This window comes from Bemisia tabaci, chromosome 1 (genome assembly GCF_918797505.1).
Source record: "Bemisia tabaci chromosome 1, PGI_BMITA_v3".
Taxonomy (NCBI): Eukaryota; Metazoa; Arthropoda; class Insecta; order Hemiptera; family Aleyrodidae; genus Bemisia; species Bemisia tabaci.
The window spans coordinates 81190681-81212411 of NC_092793.1; the positions used below are offsets into that span (position 1 = coordinate 81190681).

At 38.2% G+C, this 21731-nt stretch overlaps 1 protein-coding gene across 1 annotated transcript in view; it reads left to right on the forward strand.

Annotated features, from left to right (window-relative positions):
• LOC109044025 (uncharacterized) overlaps window positions 1–21731 on the forward strand; it is a 115015-nt gene that overhangs the window by 80778 nt on the left and 12506 nt on the right. The window contains exon 4 of the mRNA XM_019061486.2: window positions 2366–2487. Coding sequence (XP_018917031.2) covers window positions 2386–2487 — 102 coding nt within the window. The 5' untranslated portion in view covers window positions 2366–2385. The remainder of the gene's footprint in view (window positions 1–2365; window positions 2488–21731) is intronic.

Consider the following 21731-nt stretch of genomic DNA (forward strand, 5'->3'; position numbering starts at 1 on the left):
AATGTTCTCTCTTTTTTTTTTTTTTTAAAAAAAAAAGACGCAATATAACTAGCTACCTCAAGCTAAAAGCTGAGTCAACGCAAGCGATACCAATATTCGCGACTGAAAACGTAACTATTCCTGCTTTAGGGATATGCGTGGTGCATGTACCGAAAATTGAAGGCGTTTCGGCTTCTTTGAAATTCGGTGCGCACGTCGGGGATTCACCGCGTGATACTTGTTGGGATCTCTGAAGGGGCAGATACACCTGCGAGCTAGACGCGCGTCTTGAGCGGCGAGTAGGCCTTCGGCCGTGTTCGGCAATCTTCGTAGCCAATCAGGTCGCAGCTCGCCACTCGTAACTCGCTCAAAGTAGGATCGGATCCTACTCTTCGGGTCAAGACGCGCGTGTAGCGCGCAGGTGTATCTGGCTCTTGACTCTTTCAGTCGAACATCGCCACGATGGTGTTTTGTTTTTTTCTTTTTTTTTCAAGAAGCACCTCTTTTTATTCTAGCATAACAGGTTTAGGCATCCAAGGTTGACAAGGGTGCGAATTAAGTTGCCTTTAATCCAATAACGAAAAGGGGTCGAAACGGTTCGTAAGTGGAAACGTGTCGAAACCAATGAGGCACGAGTCTCTTCATTAAGTACGCAAATCCGCTTCTACGGAAATGCAGCGCTACAGGTCTTAATGGATACACAACCGGTGCTCTATTTATCAACAAATGGAAGAAAATTCAAAGATGAAGCATCTATAGTTCCAGGATTTGTAGTTGTATGTGTCCCCGAGAAATGACAGGGGTGCATTTTCTTCTTCGGTGTATGCCGGAATCTGCAATCCAAAGTTTCAATGCACGCACTATTATGGTCTCCCCCCTCCTCCTCCCCCCCCCCCCAAAAAAAAAAAGAAAATACAAGCCTTCGCAGCAATTTTGAGTAGCATTAAACGCGATCGCAGTAAGTTACACCAAAAGTGCTTAAGCGTATCATAAACAATGAACTTCCAGTGATCTCTATTTAAGGCTATCAATATACAGATCGCATTTAACAAAACGGAACCAGCGCGATTACAGTGTTTTCGAAATAGTGCAACTTCTTCCTTTATTTTAAAAGTACTCAAAATATGCATAGTATTAAAATTCACACTACTATTTTCTTTTAAAATTAACAATTTTTCGGTGAAGCAAAAACTATTTGCTATTCTGGGAGATATTTTTGATATTTATGAAGAAGCAACATTTTTACAACACTGTAATCACGCTGGTTCCTTTTTGATAAATGCGATCATATGTGAATAAAGAGAAGACAATTAGTTAGATTTTATGTACACTTTTTAAATGACAATGATCTATACTTAAGAGGGTGCAACCAGTGGCGTGGCGTGCTTTTCGATCTATCGATATTTCCCCATTGGAAGCCGTGGTAAATAATCGATTATCAAGGTGTTCGCTGCGAACACCCTGTTCATCGATACTTTTCCATAGGTTTAAATGACAGATCAATCGATATATCGCAAAGCACGCCACGCCACTGCAGTGCAACTCCATTTTAGTAACAAGATTTGTTATTCATTTTTTATTTTCTGCCCTGTGGTAGAGCTTTGGCCTCAAAGCGTCGGTACAAAACAGCAAAGTTGCAAGTTGAGAAATGCTCAACTTCGAGAGTTTGAATTGTCTCGCCGAACACAGCGCCGTCGACATGAAACGCGTATTAGCGCTTACAAGAGTGCAGGAATTCTTCACCCATTGCGCCAAACACAGTGCGGTTGGCAAGAAACGCATATTAGCGCCTACGAGACCGTAGAAATACTTCACGCATTGCGCCAAACAGTGCAGTCGGCGCGCGCGTATCCTAGCGCCTACAAGACTGGAAGAATACTTCATGCATTGCACCAAACAGTGCAGTCGGCATGAAACGTATATTAGCACTTACAAGTCTGTAGGAATACTTCACGTATTGCGCCCACAACACGGTGCGTTCTTTAATCCGTGAATATTTGTAATTTCTTGGAGTCTGACTGGGTGGTGTATACAATTTCCAACCTGTACAGAGTGTTTCACGAATAATGTGAGGGTGCAATGATTGCATGCAATTGTTTTTGCCCGAAAAGTTTTGTCTACTTTTTTCCAGGAGGGTTTACGTAAATCAGTTTTCCCCTGCGTTTTTTTTGAAGATAATGGAATATATTTTTGTATTTTTACAATGGAACAATGGAAGGACATATTAAGAGACCATGGAGATAGATACCCTCGGACTAAAGGTCGTATCGTGTTAAGTGGAGAAAATTGTTGTGTTAAAATCAACAAACCCGATTCACACTGAAAATAAATGCGTGCCCCATGAATTTTTTTTCGTGTCATCTTAACACCAGTTTGTTTCTGGCAGGTTGAAAGTTCAGGACTGTGATGGTCACTGTAGCTTTGTTGAACGTCTCCTTGACAATACTCACTTTGATCGGCGCCTTTTTGAATTGCTACATCCTTCTAGTCGTTCTTCTCAGCAAACAGGTATGTGGCTATGTATAGCTCCTATAAATCACCTTATATTTATTTCCTCATTCCTTAACGCTGCCGCTGCTCTCTTCTGGCGTCGCGCTTTGATCTAAGACATGAGTCAGGGCTTTGTCTTAAATTGAATCTTATTTTACAGCTTTCGTTCTGGGAGAAACCAGAATGCTACATTGCCAGGATTTGATTGAGGAATTTTCAATTTTCTCATCAGTAGAAGATGTGCCAATTCTTGGATCTATGATACCCAGCAAGAAATGAGGCGAGATCGCGATAGTGGTGATTGGGAGTCGCAGAGCGCTCGAAAGCGCTGCAGAGGTGGCAACTACATATAAATAGAGTAGATTCGAAAGATTCCTAGCGAAGGCTTAGGATTGGATGTTACGGTGCTTGATGAGCGCGAGAGGAGTAGCCAAAACGCCAAGAGACAAAGCTCCAAATACCGAGAGTTGAGCTTCGTGATATAATTACAGTATCTGTGAGGGTCTCATTTTACTTAACTTTTCCTCTTTTTGCTCTTCGATTTCTAAAGCTTTAGAGAGCATCGTTCGAAGTCATCTCAGTCTCAATATCAATTTGAAGAAGGAACCTGAAGGTTTAGTCTTTCGTCGAAAATTTTCTAAAAAATATGACTTTCCAAAATTGTATCGGTTAGTCAATGATTGCGAGGAAATTTCACATATATTGATGGCGAGATTCCTGAACTCTAAACATATCGCTAACAACACCATAATACTGATATACCTTTCATCTAGATGCAAATCAAATCTGTATTAAATGAAAACGTGATAAATTTCAACAATGTAATGGGCTACCGAAGAAAAGGTCTAGACGGGGGGGGGGGGGGGGATCACATGTATTCTTCTCAAAATATTAAGTAGAAAACCAACTCCTGAACGAGATATTAACAAGTGTTTTTCACGTAGATCAAATAGAATAGATTATACCAAAGATGTCACTTGTATTGTTGCCATTTAACCAATGTCGATTGTAAATACTTGCATCTAGTTTAAGAGTTGAGCGCCAGGTTTCCCATTGTGTGGTGCGTTTTCCTTGTGAAGAAAAACATGAATGAAGCATGGTGGAATGCAATGAGACACTGCGCGTGTTTTAGTTCATCCCTTGTTTAGAGGCCCGTCTCATGCAACTATTTTTGTATTTAAAATAAATCCTTTACCGCGTATTGCTGACGATTTCTCCGTAAGTCAATTATAAACAGTTATGTAGTCATGACGATATGACTATATGAAGATATGTAGTCATGACATGCCTGTGTTTTTGATAATTTATCCTGGGCATAAGACGCAGAGTTGTCGCTGAGCGTTCGCTTGGAATCGGCCAACTTTAATGCTCAACTGAGAATAGCAGCCCGACTTTTTTTTTTTAATCCAGCCCCGGTGAAACGAAGTAGAATAAAGTTCCCTCAATTCAGCGAAGAGTCGTCAAGTCTGACTGAGACACACCTGTGGAGCCTCGGAAGGGGGAAAATCTCACGAAGAAGGGGGGCACTGCACCTCACAGGCCGGGTGTGGGTGGGAGGGGGGTCGAAAGGCGGCCGGGGCTGAAATCAACAGTGAAGTGCATCCTCACCCTCACCTCGTATGTTCTTACGTTCAACTTGCGCCACTCTTTCAGATTGATGCTCTCCTTGCTAAGTGCGAAAAGTAATTCATCAGCTGCTTGCTCCTCACATTTTAGTTCTTGATCCCGTGTTGTCAGATTCCATCCCTACCTTCCCTCATTTTCGGTAGGTCATCCCTAGTGATAGAGAGATTTTCCTTTCCCACTTTGTGAAATCTTGATTCTAGTAAAGTTCAGCTTATTCTATCTTATATGTCTAAGATCAAATTTCAGTTTTTGTAGCCCGAAACTTTAGAAACCCTCATTGCTCTTATTTATGATTAGAGGGTGTATCGACGGTGTAAGTCGGCAATCACATAACTCGATTTGCGACGTCGCAGACTTCCTGTCATACTTTATTTTTTAAACGGAAAATTACTCAACGGCAATTCATTAAAACTGCCGTGAATTTTCGTCTCTGTGCGAAGAAAATTCTGCAAAAACTTCGAGAATGATGTCAATTTTGTCTCCTTTAAAAAAAATAACATAGAGGCGGAGATTTCCAGACACCGCAAACTAGATATGTGATTGCGGACTTACGCCGTCGATATTTCATTAAGTTTTAAATCTTGTAAAATCTGGTCCCTCCAAATAAAGAAGGAACTGAAATCACTGACGAACCTAGAAAGTAAATTTGCTCAAATAACTGAAGGCTCCATTTGCTTTAAGTATTTTTTATACGTAGAAGAAAATAACATTTTTCCTGCGTTTTAGCTTTGTTTTCTCTTTTTTATTTACTTGCGTGTTTTAGCCTGCTCATTACGTAAGTATAAGAAAAATGTTCGCAGTGAGTGAATCTGTCAGCTCGCACGAGATACAGCCGCGTGAATATGCGTCCTGGGATTAAAATGACACGAAAAAAACGATGATCACAATTAAAAGACGTCTGAAATCCATAGCTTTTTTGCGTTTGTGCGTACTTTCCAAGTATACTAAATAAAAAATGAATAAAATATAGAGAGGATTTATAAATTCGTTCGTTTGCAGCATTTTTTTCATCATTTTAAGACAATTCAAACACTATCTTATAATACAAATTGAAAAATGAAATTGAATTTAATGTGAAATTCTTATAACTTCCATTCAAAACACCATCAAAATTCTGAATTGAAAAATTATAATTTAATTATTTAATTAACACGGTGTCGTTAGTAATACGAAATAATCAAAGACATGAATTCATCACGCACCATACGTTAAAGTTATCGGTTTAGTGACCAAAGAACACACACGTGGGGTTTTTTTTAATCGCTTCCACTTCTTGCTGTAACGGAGGTTTTGACAGAAGAAAAAGTGCCTTCATTTCGTTGGATAGCCCATACGCGTTCCTCAACGTTAATATAACTGTATCTTTCCTTCTAGTGTCATTAATAATCTATATTTTGAAGGCGTTTCGCGGAGATTGAATCAGCTGCTTTTGTTCGAACTTTTTTGTCGTTTAATGTTAACCTTTGCTGCCTTCATAGTTCTCGCTTCATCAATTTTTTGGCAGCCGAGGCTCACCATTATTTTAACTTCTCCAAAATCCGTAACCGCCATGTTCCTCCTCCCCCCCCCCCCCCAGCTAGTAGAAGAGAAAGTAGAATTTCGCAAATTGTAAACCTTGAAAATAACGATTTCTACGGGCACTTTGGGGGAAAATTTAATGGGCGGGAGGACTTAAATCTCAAAATTTTTCATAACATAATTGCACTTCATCACAAAAAAAGAAGAAAAAGGAAGGAAAAATATCCAGAAATTCATATCACTATACAACTAATGACATGAAATGGACCGCGTTAAACAGAAAGGAACCAAGCCACATCAGCTATTGCCAAATTTAATCGGGCATTTTAATTTTTACATGAAAACGGCTGTGCGAATTTTTGTGCAAATTTCAGTGAATTTCTCCATAATACAAAGCAAATTCCTTAAAATTTTCAAAGGAATCTGCGCAGACGTTCTCTCGTAAAAAATGAAATCTCCCTGTTAAAGTTGGCAATAGCTGATGTGGCTTGGTTCCTTTCTGTTTAGCGCGGCCCAAATAAAACTCATGTATAATTACAATTTTGCACCGTTACAAAATAAACTTTTAGCGTATCGCCAAAATAAATTAATTAGTCATGAAGAAAGCAAAAATTAAATTAAGCGTGTGTAGGAATACTCGTCAAATCTTTGCACTGATTATTCCGCTCACTCCGTCGCTCCTCTGACGTAAGAACGTGTCTCAATCTCAGCGTGAGCCCTGTTCTCCGTACAACCCTATGCTTTCCGCGGTTCATGTGGAAATAGTGATAAGCTCTTTTGTCAGAGGAGTCACAAATTTCAGTTCAAGCGTCTATGCATGCGCGAAGAAAACTTGATATCAGGAGTGCTTCTAGTTTTAATAAATTTCCAGACAGTTTCGTGGAAACTTTGGGATAATCCTCAGAAACTCTTAATGGAAAGTTTCAACACAGTTATAAGTTGATAGATTACGGAAGTTTTTGTCAGAGAAAGAGTGCACCGGAATAGTTCCAACTGCGTTTGCAGCGTTTTCAAAGTGAAGTGTTACATATCACAGACTCATATAAACTAAGGATCAAATTTTTCAATCTAGTTTCGTCAACATTATAGTATCTCTCCTGCATGAGGATTATCTTTCTAATAAAGGTTAAAAAAATTCATTTCCCCAGTCCCTACAAATCTCGTCGTGACATGATTATCTGTCAATCAAAGAGTCCCTCTTTACTTTTTCCCGGAAGGATGCAGATTCTAACACACCTCGATAGACTAACCAAAGCTCTTGCTTTTTTCTGTAATGTAATGGATTTCGTTCTACTTTTAAGCTGTTTGCAAGATTTTTCATGTTGCATCAATTATTTTTTACGCAGCAGGCACATTTAATTTTGTTGCGAGGCATAATATCTCTTCTCGCTGTTTGTGTAAAAACGCTGGAATGAAAATGTGGATAGGAAGCCAAGGAAAGCTTTTTCCAGGCGGGTACGGTAGAAAGCTTTGAGGAAAGTCCCGGGAGCGAATGATACGCGTCTTGGGGAAAGCTGTTATATAAACGACGGGAATAATTTTTACGGTCGTCCTGAACGGAGAATCAAAGCCGGCTGGCTATGATTTATAGGCCAGATTAAGCGATCCAGGCGAATTAGACGCGGGAGTGCTACAAGGCCGAACACCGGCTACAGCCAGGCTCCGTCCCGCTAAAGGCCGGTAATCTCCAAAATCATTTCCATTGAAATGAAGCGTTTTTATTACTCGACGATCGGTATTTTTCATTGCCATTAAAAGGTTTTTATAACGCAATTTACAAAGCCCGCCACGGACAGAAATTCATCCACCCAAGTCAAAGATGTCTTCAAGTTTCATCTTTCAACAGAGGTAGAAGAAATTAATTATATTACGCGTACCCTATGATTTTACATTATAAAGAGATGAATTTTGCAGGCGTTAAATGACAAAAAATTCAGTTTCTCAAGCACCTAATTAACAAATTTAGTCAAAGAAAGGCGATACAGAATTTATCCCAAGGGATCAGAGGATTTGAATGACGGCAGCGGCAGGGAGAGAATTACCAGAAGACTTTATTTAAATGTAAGAATGTTCAAGCTAAAGTAATCCAAGGATAAGTAATTATATGACTTTCAAGTCTCTTTGAATAGCTAAACAATTGAAGAGAGTGAAAAACCCGAGAAAAATGTTTCAGAGGTATAGAAGTTTCTCCTCTTCCCTCTTTTTTTTACCGTCTCTCTAAGTAGGCAAAGCGGGAGATGATTCGATTAAACGAACAAAGGGGTAGGTTAAACTCGGTGTTTTTCCTTTAAGTGAATTCTTTATTCCTTGTTGTACCTGAAAATTCATTTCGATCTTCCCCGCAGATTTTCCGTCCCTCTGTAATAGCTCAACTGTCTTTCTCTGTACCATACAAAGGCTCTCAAGCCTTTAAGTAAACATTTTTATTGGCGATGAAATTTCAAAGAGCCTCAATTGGTTTCATTGCTCATTTCATTCCATGTCCACAATGTTACATTTTTTGAAGCTTTTAGTATAAAAGAGGGGGTACGCCCCATTTGTTACCCCAGATGGCGTTTCGTACAGCTCTTTAAAGTCAATCTGAATAAAGCGGGCTTGGTTAGGGACTATCTCCTCTTGATTGTTTCTGAAACTATGAAAATTGGCTCAGAAGAAAGGAAAAATGGACTGTGACAAAAAAACAAAAAAAATTAAAATTCAGGAGGTCAGAGCTCTTAATGATAATAACATGGAAGTTCACATAGTTTTTAGTTGAGTTTTAGATTATCATTTCCGATAAATTATCAGCTTTCTTACCTGATTTTTCAATTTAGAGTAAATACGTAAAATTTAGAGGTATTATACCTTGAAATTTAGAATCATTATTTGTTGTATCAACACATTGATCGAGAGAATTTCACGAAAACAACGCTGTTTTAAAGATCTACGGAATGCATGTTAAACGTGAAATTTTAAATAACTAATGACAGGAAATATTTTGGCATAGGCCACTAGACAAGTTTTGAACTAGAAGGAAGTAAAACATCTTCGCTTATTTACATTCTTACAATAAGTTTTGATTTCTACTTCTTAACGAGATATTTACATGTATTTTTAACTCAGACTGAATGACAATTGGATTATACCAATGATGTCATTTTTATCCTTGTCATTAATCAATATTAATTGTAAACATTGATGTTTTGTTTATGAGTTGATTTTTAGACTTTCTGTCGTGCAATTGTATTCCTCGTGAAATATTGAAAAGAAAACATGTTGTGTTGAGTTTAAACTTGTTGAGTTTACCTTGTCTAGATCCCCGTCCAAGGCTGTTGTAATTTCACAAGAATGTCATAAAATACGGAAGGAATAGCATAGGAAAAGTGCGTGAATGGAGATAATTTAATGGAAATTAACGTTTCACGTTTTCAAGCTACATTACTATGCGCCGATATAAAATCGTCATCATAACCATTGAGAATTTCAGTATTCTTTGTACGAGTGTCGTCCAGAAAGTAAGTTTACCCATTCAATACCTCCTAAAGTAAGATAGATAAAGAGAATCTGTAAAAAACTTCCAAAAGCCACTACTTCTAGCTTTTCAACACGCTATAGACTTTTAAATTCAATTTTGTAAAATTCTAGAAAAGTGGATTTTTCTGAACCCACCGCCTCTCCGCGCGGGTCCAAAATTTTACGGTGCACCATCAGCAAGTGAGCCGTTGCGTCTATCGCTTATCGCAAAAAAGTGGCTTAGGGGTGGTTGAATATCATGTAAAACATGAAGAAGCACATTTCCTCTTCAGAAAATTGCAGGATTATTCGATTATTAGTGTGTCTGGAGTGCAGTACGTGAAAAGGTTAAGCTACAATTGGTTAACTCGTGGAGTCGTGACGCTGACTTCAGTTCTGGAATTGCGTTCTATAATTCCTTCTTTAACCAAGAGAGGTGACCATAGCTGCTCAAATTTAGGATAATTTACAGTAATGATGTTGCCAATGCTGCATATTTTTCAAAATAATGCATCTTTGACAAAATCTTTTCGAGACCGGGCGGAATAATGTGAAGGCCTATGAACAATACAGTCAGTAAGTGAGAGTTAACGCTGAAAATTCGGTTAACTTTTGTTCGGATACAACTGATTTTTAAATAAACACGGTCAACTCAGCAATTTCCTCGCTGATTGATGTTCTTTTTGTGTTTTACATTATTTTTAACCATCTCCAAGCCTTTTTTTTGCGATAAGCGATAGATGTAGAACCTCACTTGCGCATGACCCCGTTAAATTTTGAACCCGCGCAGACAGGAGGTGGCTTCAGAAAATCCCCATTCCTAGAGTTCTATTGAACCAAATAAAAACATCTATACTGCGCTAGAAAGCTAAGAGTATAGTGGCTTTTCAACGTGTTTTATTTCATATTTTCTTTATCTATCTTAGTTAATGAGACATTGAATAGGTAAACTTATTTTCTGGATGACATTGGTAATTGGCCTATTCAATTTGAAAGTTCATAAAAGAGATCATTCTGCAAACACAACGACAGCGATATCATGTTTCAAGTCAAATACTGGTACTAGGAATAGGATTACATGGATCGCATTTAGCAAACATGAATCAGCGTGATTATATTCTTTTCTAAATCGTGCAACTTTTTCTTTTCTTTAAAAATACTCGATGTATGCACACTATTAAAATTTACATAATTATTTCCTTTTTTACATCTACAATTTTTTTTATTTGGTTTTTTAGATACTTGTGAAGAAGCAATAATTTTACAACACAGTAATCGCGAGGGTTCCTTTTTGCCAAGTGCGATCTACATATCAGTATTAAGTTCCCTTGGTTAGAGCGCATCGCAGAAGCGCCTTCAAAAAGATAAAATACCACAATCGTTGCACTGCACAATATTAACCGCTCTCGGGTCTTACCTCGAGATTCGAACGCTGGAACCTGAAAGTTCACGTGGAATTTGCCAAAGAATGCATAATTTTGAGCATTGTCTTCAAATGTGTACCGACTGTGAAACTACTTAACCACATATCTTGGTTTGAGAAGTCACTGACTTCCTGTCATATTTTATTGAAATGAAAAATTACTCGACATCGATTCTTGGAAACTTCTGTGACTTTTCTTCCCTAAGTGAAGAAAACTCTGCGTAAACTTCAAGGAATGATGTTGATCTGTACTCTTCTTAAAAAGTCAAATGAAAGCGGAGATTTTTAAACACCTCAAACGAGATAACTTGTCTGGTAGTTTCACCATCGATAGGCTATGGAGGGGAGGCGGTATTGGAATGCTCAGACATTACTGCCATGCTGAGGAAAAACGCTGTATGAACATTCGAGAGTTGCCAAATTTCCCTTGATAAAACATGTATTATTGACATCATTCATGCATATTTTTCCTGCAATTTGCAGATATTTTAGATTAAATTGCGTACAAAATTGTCTGAAAATTTTGGAAAATAAGATTCACAATTTTTCCAGTAAATTCGGTTTTTATCGGAGGAAACTTGGCAACGTCTGGAAGCTCATATGGCGTTCTTCATTAGCACGGTAGATTAGATGTAACGCGTTATATTATAGACTAAGACTAATACACCTCAGAGTCAATTTAATCGCAAATTTCAATTCCTTATAACTTTTTCCATCACGTCACTGACATCAACACATCATAACCATTTTTTGTAAGTCGTTATTTTTAGCAAATAGGTAAGTTGTATAACGTGTGATATTGAAGTTGTATATCTAGTAAGTTTTCATATATATGCAAAACATGTTGAACGGATTCTGCAGAAGGACTCTGAAGTCCGATCTCAAAGGTCCCGAAGGAAACATCCATCATAATTTTCGCCTGAGGTTCTGGCGCGTACCTTTTCGCTTATTGACCGCATTACGAACTTGCCCGCAACTTGAGTCATTCTGTAATGAACTTATCGTCGGGTTTGTGATCTGCTCTCCTCAGCTCATTCGGAAATTCACCGCTATCAGATTGGGCAAAAATTAAAATTGAATGTATAACGGACATTAACAGTGTACTCACGCAGAATTACTCCGATATATTTTGATAGTAGAATCTGACTTGATTCTAATAGCAATCCGTGAATATTCGTAGCATTTCATTGGATCTCGTAGGATTTTATATCTTCAATGTTTTGTATTTAGTGTTGAGTGAAGGGCAGCATGCTAGAAGAAGTTAAGCGACAGTTGGACTACATTTTACAATGGTCCGCACTAGACAAGGTCCGAATCAGAGGAAAACGTCGCAAGTTTTCAGAATCTTACGTAGAAAACAATTCACACAACGGGAATTTTTGAAATCAACTCCTGAACTAGATTTGACCAAATCCTTTAAATACCGATCAAATAGAAGTTCAATTATACACATGACGTCATTTGTACTTTTACACTGGAAAAAAAGAAACACACTGGATCTAGAGTCCAGACTCTACAAAACATCGACATGAAAAAATACTCTTGATTCAATCAGATTTAAGCTTAAATCAAGAACCAAGCCTCTTAATTTGAACGGATTTCCTTTTGATTTAAGCTTAAATCTGATTGAATCAAGAGTCCTTTTTCTTGTCAATGTTTTCAAGAGTCTGGAATCTAGATCCAATGTGTTTTTTTCCAGTGCACTGTTTAACCAATATTAATAGAAAACACTTATATCTTATTCAGGATTTGATAGACTATCCGTTGTGTGATTCGTTTTCCTCGTAAAATTTGAAGAGATAACAAAGCACCCACCTGCAAAGGAAACCTCATGGCATTTATGCTGTTTTTAATATGACCCAGAAATTGTAGCTCCTAATTTATATTATTTTGAAAAACCCAAGCCCAACTCAAAATTTGCAAAACCCACAATATATTCCTTTTTGTATTTTAATAATTGGATAGTGGCAAATCATCGTAATCTCTTGCGAGGATTCGTTTCTGAAGTGATCCTGTCAGCATTTACTTGAAATTCGCAAAAAGCTTTTATATTAGCCAAGTTAAAGACCGCCATGGACCTTATTTTATCATAAAGAAAATTCATTCGGGGTAGTAGTTAACAATCCACCACATGTTTTATCAACTCCCCATACACATTCGAATATCTGAGACTCTGAGAGTCTGCATGAGGAGGCGAACAATTGCTGAACAACTTGCAATACTCATTGCAACATTTGAAATTTATTAGTTACTAACTCTCTATATGCTCAACATCTCTGTGGGGTAGAAAAACTACTACTACTTAATCATTATATTCAGAGGCCGTTTTAAACTTCGACAAGTGGACTTATTTACGGCTGAAATTGCAGAGGTGTATGAATGTCATGGTCAAGTTCACAATCTTACCCTCACATTCTTTTGTATTAAACGCATTTTCTAAAAAAAGGAATGATTATACATTAGAATAAAATTGAGGAAAAAAAATTACTGTAATTTATATTTTTCCGGAAATTTGACACAAACGCTGTTTTATATTTTAATTGATGCGCATAAATGATTATTTCATAGAAATAGGAAAACGAAGTATTTCATAAGAAAATATTTCCTACACTTCCGGTCGGAATAACTGAGAGGGATAAATTATATATCATCCTACGCATAAGGATTAATTTTATAGCTTACATTTATTCAACGAAAAGGTAAACAATTATTTCGTAACAAGATGCATCACACTCTTCTCTTCTTGTTTTTTTACGCCTACACTTGCATTGTTGGATCCGGAAAATCCTTGAATTTACTTATTCAAATAATATAATTTCCCACGCAATTCGTCATCAATTTTACTAAAAATAACTACTCCTACTTATTATTTTAACACCTACAAACTCCTATAAAACAAGTAACTTTTCTCGGGAGTATTCATTCAATTTTATTGAATCTAACAGTGCGAAAAAGTGTTAAGTGAGTAAAGATTTTTTCAACTAAAAAAATAAAAAAGTGTACACATACCTTTTGATCGAACAAGAATAAAGTGAGTATGCAACATTTTAATAATTGTTAGAAATAATTGTGATTTATTCTTCCACATTAGTTCAACGAAGTGATTTTTTTTAAAAAAATAATGAATTCATTTTCTTAATCACCAGAGCTACTAACTACATTATTATTATTTCCCAATTCTAAAATTACAGTGCTCCTATCATCTATATCTAAAAACGTAGCGTGCTCCCCGAGGTCCCCATCAGTACTAGATATTTGCGGGTTTTGGATTTCTACACCTAATAGTTGAACTTCATTATATTCTAACGCGTGGATGAAATTATCTAATTCAATAAACTCGTTTAGAGGAATTTCATCATTTTGATATGCTTGATTAAATTCAAATGGAATTTCTTTATTTGGAAATTGATCGTTTTGAAATTCATCATTTTGAACTTCAAAATTTTTAATTTCAAAATCCTCCACCTCTACATTTTCAATTTGATCAACCACAAATGCTGCATTTTCTAGAAGATGAAACATATGTGGAAAATACGTGTTCCTAATCACATTTAATATGTGTTCTTCGAGATTATTGTTTTTATTAAAATTATGTGAGACATATTAATAATTAAAAAAAAAAAAAAAAATTCTTTTACAGTGTCGTCGTCTCGTAAATCACGCAGGAAATGTAAATCTCCGCTTCATTTAAGCCGTAAAATACTACCTTTCGATAAAACGATTCACTTCACAGGAAAAATCCCTAAGGATTCTGATAGACTACCCAGTGGATTGAACACTGCATTGGACTATTTGCCCAACAATTTTTACTTACTATCACATAAGCCGGCGGATTTGAAAACACAAGCTCGAGAAAAATCTCCTGGCGGTACAAATTTGTGTACGAAGCTTTTATTTTTCCAGATCAATTCTTTATCAATTGGGGATTGCAGAAACCATTCACTGACGCGGAGAAGATTCAACATTGGCTCAAATATTACGTAAATCACGATTGGAGCAATTTTCACGGTGTTAAACAAAAATATTCGATTCAAAAATGATAAAACGAGTACAAACAGCGTTTGATTCAACATACGTGTTTCTAATTATTTTGGAAAATTCGGTCACCGATATAGGCGGGTTTTTAACGAAAGCTTCGAGTGAAATAATACGGTTTTTGGAGTCAACATTCGTACGCTATCCCTCTTTTAGTTTCAAGACGTATCTTGAACTTGAATGTTATTATTTTCATCTTGTTACGGAAGATGAGATGGCCAAAAGTCATATGAGTAAAACATATAACTTAATGAATCAAATTGATGTAGAAGATGTTTACAGAAATATGATGCGAGATATTTTACACGAAGAGACGGAGTTTTTTACTCATCGTTCTCAATGGGTTTTAAAGGATTGCAATAAAGCTTTTTTATACTTAATTAAATATCAACCAATGGGAGGTTCGGGTTACTGTGATTTGGATAAAATAAAAAAATGTCGTTATGTATTAAATTTCAAAAGTAAGGATAATAATTGTTTTCGATACGCGATTTTGGCTCCGCACGTGAAAAGACCTGATTTTTTAAAATCTTACACTCCGGAAATCATTAAAATGTATGATTGGCCAGATTTTCCAATGCTTTTGGATAACTTGAGTGATTTTGAAAACAAAAATAATATTTCTGTCAACATTTACACTTTTGATTCTGAGAAAGAAATAATACATCCTATGCGTATAGCAAAACAAGAGTTGGACCGACATAGAGATTTATTGTTTGTTTCCAATCATTTCATGTTGATCAAAGATTTTTCAAAAATGATGTGTTATTTCACAAAAAAGAGAGCTTACGATTTTTGTAAAAAATGTTTTTTTAGGATTTAAAAGGAACGCTGAATTAAAATCTTACTCAAAGTCTTGCTCAGGTATTCGAATAATTTCTCACACTGGGGTCACTACAATTCCTGTTGCGATAAGAAAACGAGGGGATGCTATCACCTTAACAAATTGCAACTCAGATTTTTCCTTCCAAACCGCAATTCTTAACGGGTTGGATGAACAAAATTTTAATTGGGATGGAATGATAAGTAAAAGCATTTTTATTGGCGATGTGAAGCGTTTTGAAAGAAAAAATTCACAAATCAGTGTTAACATTTTTACGTGCGATCAAAACGGAAAAATATTTCCTGTTAAAGCTAGTGATACGGTTAAGAAAATTCACAAAGACTTGCTCTTAATCCGGTCTAAAGAAGGGAATTTTTACTACGAAATTAACAACTTAAGAAAATTAGTTCAATCACAAATTTCAAAACAAAATCGCGGGGACAAAATGTTTTTTTGTAAACGATGTTTAACTCACTTTTGGTATGAGTCTGTCCTTAACAAACACATTGAGCTTTGTCGAAACAATGCGATAGGTAGAAATATTCTTCCAACATCCGCAAATAAATGGGTTGAATTCAAAAATTACAAAGCTAAGGAATTATTGCCTGTATGTTTATTTTTGGATTTAGAGTGTAGTCTTACACCTATTAAAAAAAAATCAGCGATATTACAACGTACATTCAAGAACATCAGGTTACGTCTTGGTGTTTATATCCCGTCTCTATTTATGAGGAGAGAAAACCAATTCTTTACAGAGGGGAAAATGCGATCGAAAATCTTTTGGATCGAATCGAAGAGGAAGTCGAGTATACTGAACTTGTTTATGACGTTTTTGAGCCGCATCATTTAACAACAAGCGAACGTTACCGTTTATGTGCGGTGGCCAAGAGTTGTTGCATTTGTGAGGGAAACTTCGCGCTTTGTGACACGAAAGTAATTCATCATAATCATTATACAGGCGAAGTAATCGGTGTCGCACATTCAACATGTAACATTCTACTTTCGCGACCGAAAATTGTACGCGTTTACTCGCACAATATGATGAATTATGACATTCAACCTGTTATCAGAGGTATCTCTAAAAATAGACGAAGGCGTGTAAAAATAATACCTACGACAGAAGAGAAGTGTATAGCTCTGACGGTCCAAGTCGGCTCATTTCAATATCAATTTATAGATACGTATACAGTTTTGCAAACATCTTTGGATAAACTATCTCAGGTGATGAATGATGCAGAACTTGTGCACACCAGGAAACATTTTCCAGAACATCTCTTCGAGTTTGTCAAACGAAAACAAAGTTTTCCGTACGATTGGGTTACGGACTCAAGCAAATATGATTTACCGTTTCCAGAGAGATCTGCTTTTTACAACAATCTCACCAAAGAAAACATTTCGGAGGAACGTTACTTACACGCTTTGAATTTTTATAAAGCCACCGGATGCACTGATATGGGAACTTTCAGCGACAAGTATTTACTTTTGGACACACTCCTACTCACGGATTGCTTTTTAGCGTTCCGGAATAAGCTTTTTTCAGAGTATAAAATTGATCCATGCCACTACTTAACTCTCCCCCACTACGCGTGGGACAGTATGTTATTTTCAACTAAAGTTAAAATCGAATTGTTGACTGAAATCGATATGGTCCACTTTTTCTTGAAAGGTTGCAGAGGCGGCATCACGAACTCCGTGAAAAAATTTAGTAAAGCTTCGAATAAATATGTAGGAGAAGAAAATGTGAAAGATGAAATTTTTTTAGCTTTATTCGATGCGGTTTCTCTGTACTCGTGGGCATTAAAACAACCTTTGCCGGCGGGTGATTTCCGTTGGATGACACAGCAGGAAATCGACGATTTTGATCTTTCGAAAATCGATGTTTTTGGAGATGTCGGTTTTGTGCTCGAAGTGGATCTAAATTATTGTCGGAAAATTCATCACGCTCATCAACAATTTCCTTTTTGTCCAGAATACATGATTCCACCCAATTCGTTTTCAAAACATCCTAAATTGTTATGCACATTATATGATAAAAAAAAATATGTCATTCATTACCGCATGCTCAAATTGGCTTTGAAACATGGATTACTTCTTGAAAAAATTCATCGTGGAATCTCATTCCGACAAGCCAGAATACTAGAGCCTTATATTGATAAAACTATTGCTCTCCGACAAGCAGCCAAGAACGATTTTGAAAAGACTATTTTCAAATTTTGTTGCAACAGCATATACGGTCGTTGTTTGATGAATACGAGGAATCGTTTGGATCTGACGCTTTGCACTGACCCTGAGCAATATCAGAAATTAGTTTGCGATAATTTCTTCAAAGATCTGTGATTTATGATGATAATTTAGCCGCTGTCCATCGACTGAAAAAATATATCAAACATAGCAGTCCAGTACAAATTGCTCAATGCATTCTGGATGTATCCAAGTGTAAAATTTACGAATTTTTGCACATCGTGCTCGTTGCGATCCCCTACATGTTCGATATTTTTCAAAGGTTTAAACGGCATAGCAATCGATACATCGCAAAGCATGCCACGACACTGGAAACCGTATGTATGTATAAGCCGCTTTCACGGTGCATAAGGCGCTCTGCGACGCTCACTCTCCACAGCAATCTGTCATGGAAGAGATCCTGCGGGAGCTGGCATCTCTCCATCTCTTCTCGGATGCCCTCTACCCACCGTTTGGGTGGACGCCCTCTCCGTCGCCTACCTGTCAATCGATATATCGCAAAGCCCATAGCCGTCTTCATTCCGCAAACAAACAGCACCATGCAGCAACATCAGATTGCCTATTCGTTCAAATCAAGGCGGTATCATCTCGAGAATAGCCCCGGGCAAGGCTTTCACGTTATAAAACCACACTTTTCAGAGGGGAGAGGGTACCCAACGAGCTAGCTATCACCTCTATTTCGTCCATTCCATACCCTCAAATATGACGTCACTAGTGAGGTGAGGTGAGGTGAGGTGTAATAATCGACTATCGATTTTGCGGTGTTCGATCTCGTGTCTTAGGTTTGAATATGATATCAATCGATACATCGCAAAGGGAACTAGTCTTTTATCGCAAACGGTATCAGATTGCCTATGAAGCTGTGATAAAGAATCGATCATTGCAGTGTTCGATCTCGTGACGTAGGTTTGAATATCATATCAATCGATATATCGCAAAGGGAACTAGTCTTTTATCGCAAACGGTATCAGATCGCCTATGAAGCTGTGATAAAGAATCGATCATTGCAGTGTTCGATCTCGTGACATAGGTTTGAATATCATATCAATCGATATATCGCAAAGGGAACCAGACTTATAACACAATCGGTATCAGATTGCCTATCCACTCAAATGAAGGCTGTCTCGTCTCGAGGATACGCCGTAACAGTTTGGTCCAATCCCCCGTACCACGGGGATTCCCCCTCTTCCTATCCTCTCGGTGGAAGGGTTCGCACATGGTCCACGAAATCATTGGAAATCGAAGCAAAATCGATCGACTTCGAGCGGGTGAGATGTCATATTCTGCGCATTCAAATCGAAGAAAAGTGATGGAAATCGTTACTGATCGAACAACCGATTCGTGATGAGACAACACAAACAACGAGAAAAGAGCAGGCGCTCAAGCATATGATGATGAAAATTGGTCATAGTCGATACCAATCGAAGCTATATCGATAGGAATCGGTGAAAAATCTATGAGCCTCTCCACTAATCGGAGGCAAGAGAGCGAAGTTCTTCGCTTAAAATACACAATCAAGCTTGGTTCCCAGCATTCACCATCATCTCATCATCTACCTTCGCGTCGTCAGAACTCAATGAGCATTAGTGAAAATCGATACCGCCCACACAAGAAATCGATACCACCCACACAAGCAATCGATTGAATTCGATCCTGGTAAGCTGCTACCAAGAATCGATTTCCATCTTTCTCACCTCTCGCTGCGAGATCCGTGCATGGTTCACGAAGACAGCATCGAGATAAATGCATGAGTATCACCGTAAATCTAGTCCTAATCGATTGAAATCGATAGAAAATCGATAAAACGCTCCCGCAATTCGGGGTGAGAGAGCTATATTATTCGCATGCAAATCGAGTTTATTCGATGAAAAATAATGTGAATCAATACCGATCGAGCAAACATCTATCATGTTCATCGTTAAGACCGGGGTGATCGCACGATTGAACGTTCGATTCTATCGATAGGAGCCGATCAGATAGGGTCAGATCATTCGATTCGCTGATCCGATCACGAAGCGCCCGATCAGTCTTTCCCCTTCGTCTTGAGCGAAGCTCAAACGAAGGGGAAAGACGGGTGATCGGGCGCTTCGTGATCGGATCAGCGAATCGAATGATCTGACCCGATCTGATCGGCTCCTATCGATAGAATCGAACGTTCAATCGTGCGATCACCCCGGTCTTAACGATGAACATGATAGATGTTTGCTCGATCGGTATTGATTCACATTATTTTTCATCGAATAAACTCGATTTGCATGCGAATAATATAGCTCTCTCACCCCGAATTGCGGGAGCGTTTTATCGATTTTCTATCGATTTCAATCGATTAGGACTAGATTTACGGTGATACTCATGCATTTATCTCGATGCTGTCTTCGTGAACCATGCACGGATCTCGCAGCGAGAGGTGAGAAAGATGGAAATCGATTCTTGGTAGCAGCTTACCAGGATCGAATTCAATCGATTGCTTGTGTGGGTGGTATCGATTTCTTGTGTGGGCGGTATCGATTTTCACTAATGCTCATTGAGTTCTGACGACGCGAAGGTAGATGATGAGATGATGGTGAATGCTGGGAACCAAGCTTGATTGTGTATTTTAAGCGAAGAACTTCGCTCTCTTGCCTCCGATTAGTGGAGAGGCTCATAGATTTTTCACCGATTCCTATCGATATAGCTTCGATTGGTATCGACTATGACCAATTTTCATCATCATATGCTTGAGCGCCTGCTCTTTTCTCGTTGTTTGTGTTGTCTCATCACGAATCGGTTGTTCGATCAGTAACGATTTCCATCACTTTTCTTCGATTTGAATGCGCAGAATATGACATCTCACCCGCTCGAAGTCGATCGATTTTGCTTCGATTTCCAATGATTTCGTGGACCATGTGCGAACCCTTCCACCGAGAGGATAGGAAGAGGGGGAATCCCCGTGGTACGGGGGATTGGACCAAACTGTTACGGCGTATCCTCGAGACGAGACAGCCTTCATTTGAGTGGATAGGCAATCTGATACCGATTGTGTTATAAGTCTGGTTCCCTTTGCGATATATCGATTGATATGATATTCAAACCTATGTCACGAGATCGAACACTGCAATGATCGATTCTTTATCACAGCTTCATAGGCGATCTGATACCGTTTGCGATAAAAGACTAGTTCCCTTTGCGATATATCGATTGATATGATATTCAAACCTACGTCACGAGATCGAACACTGCAATGATCGATTCTTTATCACAGCTTCATAGGCAATCTGATACCGTTTGCGATAAAAGACTAGTTCCCTTTGCGATGTATCGATTGATATCATATTCAAACCTAAGACACGAGATCGAACACCGCAAAATCGATAGTCGATTATTACACCTCACCTCACCTCACCTCACTAGTGACGTCATATTTGAGGGTATGGAATGGACGAAATAGAGGTGATAGCTAGCTCGTTGGGTACCCTCTCCCCTCTGAAAAGTGTGGTTTTATAACGTGAAAGCCTTGCCCGGGGCTATTTTCGAGATGATACCGCCTTGATTTGAACGAATAGGCAATCTGATGTTGCTGCATGGTGCTGTTTGTTTGCGGAATGAAGACGGTTATGGGCTTTGCGATATATCGATTGACAGGTAGGCGACGGAGAGGGCGTCCACCCAAACGGTGGGTAGAGGGCATCCGAGAAGAGATGGAGAGATGCCAGCTCCCGCAGGATCTCTTCCATGACAGATTGCTGTGGAGAGTGAGCGTCGCAGAGCGCCTTATGCACCGTGAAAGCGGCTTATACATACATACGGTTTCCAGTGTCGTGGCAGGCTTTGCGATGTATCGATTGCTATGCCGTTTAAACCTTTGAAAAATATCGAACATGTAGGGGATCGCAACGAGCACGATGTGCAAAAATTCGTAAATTTTACACTTGGATACATCCAGAATGCATTGAGCAATTTGTACTGGACTGCTATGTTTGATATATTTTTTCAGTCGATGGACAGCGGCTAAATTATCATCATAAATCACAGATCTTTGAAGAAATTATCGCAAACTAATTTCTGATATTGCTCAGGGTCAGTGCAAAGCGTCAGATCCAAACGATTCCTCGTATTCATCAAACA